This window comes from Oryzias melastigma, linkage group LG17 (assembly GCF_002922805.2).
Source record: "Oryzias melastigma strain HK-1 linkage group LG17, ASM292280v2, whole genome shotgun sequence".
Lineage (NCBI taxonomy): Eukaryota > Metazoa > Chordata > Actinopteri > Beloniformes > Adrianichthyidae > Oryzias > Oryzias melastigma.
Window position 1 is genome coordinate 922,963 of NC_050528.1, and position 4,788 is coordinate 927,750.

Genomic DNA, 4,788 nt, shown 5'->3' on the forward strand with positions numbered 1-4,788 from the left:
CCCGCATCATGATGCGGGCTCAGGGTCACGCCGGGGGTTGGAGGGTTATGCGGGGTACGTGGGGTTTCAGGAGTAACATCTGGTCAGCAGCTCCATCACATAAACAACGAGAGTAATAAACATTGTTGCTGAACGAAAACAAGTTTAGAGTCTCCGTGATGTTTGTGAGCAGAGAAACTCTCAGAAAGACTCTGGAGTTCCTGTAAAGTTTCTGTTTTAGGTTCAAATATGTGAACATGTCAGACAGAAGATCTAAAAACATCGGTTTGAAAATGATTATAAAATAATAAAGTTATGCGTACACGAGTGCAGGAAGAAGTACAATCTAAACTGGACTTTTCTCATATTTTAGTTTTTCCTAAAGAGAAAAAACGTAACATTTTTTATTTGATTTATTAGATTTTTTATTATTATCATCCCCAAACCACTTTATTAGTAGTAGTACTGTAGTACCAGAGGGTGTTGTAGTATTACCACATACAGTTTTACCATTTAAACGTACACGGTTTGTCAAATTAAGTCAAATAAATCTGAGATTTTCAAGATTAAATCCAGTGAAACTGTAACTAATTGGTTAATTGTTAAATTATTCCTTTTTATTTAATTTTACTTTTTTTTTACCATGCATTGCTGCTGGTGGACCACCCACAGTTTAACTATTTCTGACAATTACAATAAAGTTTTTTCAATCTTTGAATTGAAATGTAGAAGTAAACTCATTTGACTTTGTTAGTACGTGTAGATTTGTCGGGTCAGTCAGAACCTCAGTCAAGTGTAATTGTTGTAAATTCTGTGTTTTTCTTGTTGGATTTAATGACGACAGCATGAAGCTTAAAGCTGCAGTGAGACGCTGCGTTCAGGAGGAACGTTTCACTGCAGAAAATAAATCTCATCCAATATAATTGTGTCGGGAATGCTTTAGTGTATCGATCATAGATGCATTTGATTTTCTGTCAGTAAAATAGAGTTCCTAAAGTCATTTCCTCAGTAAGTTTGAAACGTTTTGTGTAAAAGTTTGTTCTTTTAGAACCGAACATTGTCCCACTTTACAGTTTTTTAGAACTGAACCTGAGCCAAACAAACTGTTTTTATTTATTTATTCAAATTGCTTTCGTTCACCATAATATTATGTCAAACATTTCCTTTTCAGTGTTTGTTTCCTTTAACTGATGCTCTAAATTTTCCTGTTTGGTACTAACAACCTTTTTTTGGCTCCGCCCAGCCTCAGGGAATCGGCGAGCCCAGCGTTTACCATGCTGTGGTGGTCATCTTCCTGGAGTTTTTTGCATGGGGTCTCCTCACCACCCCGATGCTCACGGTAAGCCCGCACGTCCGTCAGAACCGCAGCTGCTGTGTCCATGTCCGTGCTCTCCGGCCGGTTTCACCTGCAGCTGCCAGAACGTCCGTTCTCCTTGTTTAACGCACGTTTTTATCCTGGGAGGAACGAACTCGTGTGGACCTGGACTCTGACGCTGTTACAGCACCACGGGTTTGTTTGGAAACCTTATCGGGTGGGGGGTGGGGGCGAGGGTTGAATGACCGGGACTGATGAGAACATGGGTTCTCCTCCGTTCACTGATGGGTCAAACAGCAGATCATGACGTCTTTACATCCTTTTCTCTGAGTCATCAAACCGAAACACGTTAAAGGATTGATGTGTTACAAACATGTTACTACTCTCCAGTTTACTAGCTGAAAGCGATCATTTAAAATGTTTAATTATTAAAGTTGACACATTTTACTTCATGAGAACAGACCGAAATCCTCCAGTGAGTCTGAGTCTGAAACAGCCTCACAGACGTGATCATAATGATTCTTTCTGGTGACGTTTACAGTCTCTGCCTCATTTTAAATCACAGATGTATAAAAGCTCCCTTAAAAAAACCAAAGCATGACTAAATCTTTCCGACATAAATCTTATCTGTGACGTAACTCCTGAGGATGATGCTCACGGGAGCCCAGCAGCAGAGGAGTCTGGGTAACGGACTCCCTCAGGAGGAGAGGAGCCAAAACAAGCTGCTGTGTTCAGCACCAACACCTGTCCTGTGTCGCTGAAGCTGAAGCCGAGTCTCCATAGATAGAATCACTCGGAGGGCCGGATCCGGCCCCCGGGTCTTGACTTTGACACGTGCTGCATGAGATGTTAGCAGTTCTGTGTGTTTGGACCCTCAGAGTTCTGAACGTTTCACTGTTTACTGAAGCTTTCAGTGGTTTAAGTTTCAGTTCAGTCAGATCAGTGTTTTGTGTTCCTGTGGGTCCAACCATGAAGAACTTCTTCTCACCAGAAACCCTTGAAACTGGTTTGTCTGAACGCGGTTTGTTTGCAGCAGTCGTAGTTTCTTCTCGTCCCTGTTGTGTTCTGTCAGTTGTTGCGTTGATCCTGAAGCGTTTGTGTAGCTTCAGTTCAGACTCTTCAAGCTGATTATTTTATTGTTTTAAACTCTGTGGGCTCTAAACCAAACCTCTGAACGGGACGGCTGCATCGCTGCTGATGCTTCAGACGCATGAAGGAAGCGTCTGCGTTAAGGAAGCGTCTGCGTTAAGGAAGCGTCTGCGTTAAGGAAGCGTCTGCGTTCATACAGGAAATGCGGCGGCAAAGAAGCTGACTGAGATCTGAGAGGATGTGGCGGTGAATCTGGGAGGGAGACCCATCGATTATTACGTTCTTTTAGTTTAGTGAATGTAGTTTGAAGGAGAAGTACTACTATATGTGAAGAAGAGTTTAGTATTTTCTTACAGTTTTTGATGTTTTTTCTAATTTGTTTGTTGTTCGGCTGACACTAAAGGAACTGAGCGTCTGTTTGGGGTTCAGACAGTATTTGTGGATAAATTTGTCTGGTTTTGCCTTCCAGGTATTACACCAGACCTTCCCCCAGCACACCTTCCTGATGAACGGCCTTATCCATGGGGTGAAGGTAAGAGCACACCTGTGTAGCAGCGTACAGGTGACCTGCATGCCTGAAAACACCTGAACTTAAATCTGCTCAGCTCCTCTGTTATCTTCATTAGCCTGTGGTGGGCGTGTGTTCCTGTTGAAAGGCTCCGCCCATCACCAACAGTGTTGCACTGACCAGGAAGCACTTTTAATGTCACTGTACCTGAGACAATCTACCTGTCTACCTCTGCATCCTGCCGCTCCACAGAAGAATCAGAAGCGCCGTCGCTCAGAGCTCGGCTTCTTCTGGATTTCCTCTAAAACCAGCAGGAAATTCTTCAGGTTTGGAGCTTTGACCCGGTTCCGGCTGGTGTCTTTCTCCCAGCAGTCAGAGGAGCGTGCACGTGGGACTGCATGTGTCCGGTCTCATTTATTAGCAGCATCTTCATGACAGTAGACAGCAGGTTGATGAATATATGCTGCATCATCATTACTTTTATTATGGTCTATCTATATTTGGAGGAAAGACTCCTGATGTTGGTCTGTTAAACGCTGCTTTTATTTTGAAGTCAAAGACTCTTCGTTTCCTTTTTCTCCCAGATTAAACTTGAATACGTTTGTTTGTTGTTAGCGCTGGTGGCTCTGAGGTTCTGGTTTTTGGGTCGGAGCAGCTTCAGAAAGTCGTGAACGAGTCAGATGTGGAGGAGAGAATCCAGGAGTTTTTCACAGTAAAACTTCCTTCAGAATCAGATTATAAATGAAACTGCACGAGTGTTTGTGAGGCTTTGTTTCTCTGCAGACCGGTACCGGTCCGCGGCCCGGTGGGTCTGGGGTCATGAAGTGAAACACCTCCCTCATGATTTATATGAGAAACTCAACCTGAGGAATCAACTGAGACTGTTTATTCTGTTATGTTTTATACTTTAATGATAGAATAGAAGCAAAAACGACCTGATCTTTTTTGGTTTTCTTATAATAACAAGATAATCAAGAAAGAAGAATGAATCGTCCCCCTCTCCCTTCCTACACGGAGATTTCCTCTGTTTTAAGTCTCTTGATTTTGCAGTTAACAACAAAACTGGCAGAAGAAAACTCCACAAAAGTTGATTTTAGTCTATTTTTTGTATTTATTAGTGGATCTGCGCCTGTCAAACGCCTTAATTCCGTCTCATGCCGAAGCCCTCCGCCTTTTATTTCCCTTAAACCTTTGAACAAACAGGTTGATGGACAGAACCCAGGGCCACGGTGCGTTCACTGAACTCCGGACATTAGCAGACCCAAACAGCCATTCTGCCTGACTCAGTCTGTTACTGCGCTTTTGTCATTTTTATACAATCTGCAGCAAAACAAAGCAGTTTCTCAGAAAAATGTCGATGCTATTTATTCAATGGATTCTCTAAGGATCAGTGCTGGTGTTGGACATTTTCTCTGATAAACTTCTGTTTATGCTGTTGCTCAGTGAACGCCCCATGCAGACACGCCCAGGTTCTGTCAATCAACCCGTTTGTTTAGGATATGAAGGGACTGAGGCTGGTGCTTGAGACGGAATCAGGACGGGTGACAGAGCCTTTGCAGCAGTAGCTCCATCCCTCTGGAACTCTCTACCTCTCAGCCTCAGATCTGTTGACTCAGTGTTTTCTTTTAAAAAGCAGCTAAAAACACATCTTTTTAAAATTGCTTTTTCTTAACTCTGTTTATGTCCTGTTTTTATATTTGGTTTTACTTTGTGTTTTATTCTGTGTTTTACTGTAAAGCACTTTGTGGTTTTTATCTCGAAAGGTGCTATTTAAATAAAATTTATTATTATTATTATTATTGTTTAAATAGCGTAGATCCACCAATAAATAGAAAACAGACTTAAACGTTTGTGGAGTCTTCTGCTGTTTTTTGTAACCACAAACTAAAGAAGACTT

At 42.1% G+C, this 4,788-nt stretch overlaps 1 protein-coding gene across 1 annotated transcript in view; it reads left to right on the forward strand.

The window, feature by feature from the left end:
- Nucleotides 1-4,788, forward strand: part of mfsd14a2 (major facilitator superfamily domain containing 14A2) — a gene marked incomplete in the record, with an annotated part of 12,621 nt that overhangs the window by 902 nt on the left and 6,931 nt on the right. Inside the window, 2 exon segments of the mRNA XM_024273677.2 lie at nt 1,223-1,318; nt 2,853-2,915. Of these exon segments, the coding sequence (XP_024129445.1) occupies nt 1,223-1,318; nt 2,853-2,915 (159 nt within the window).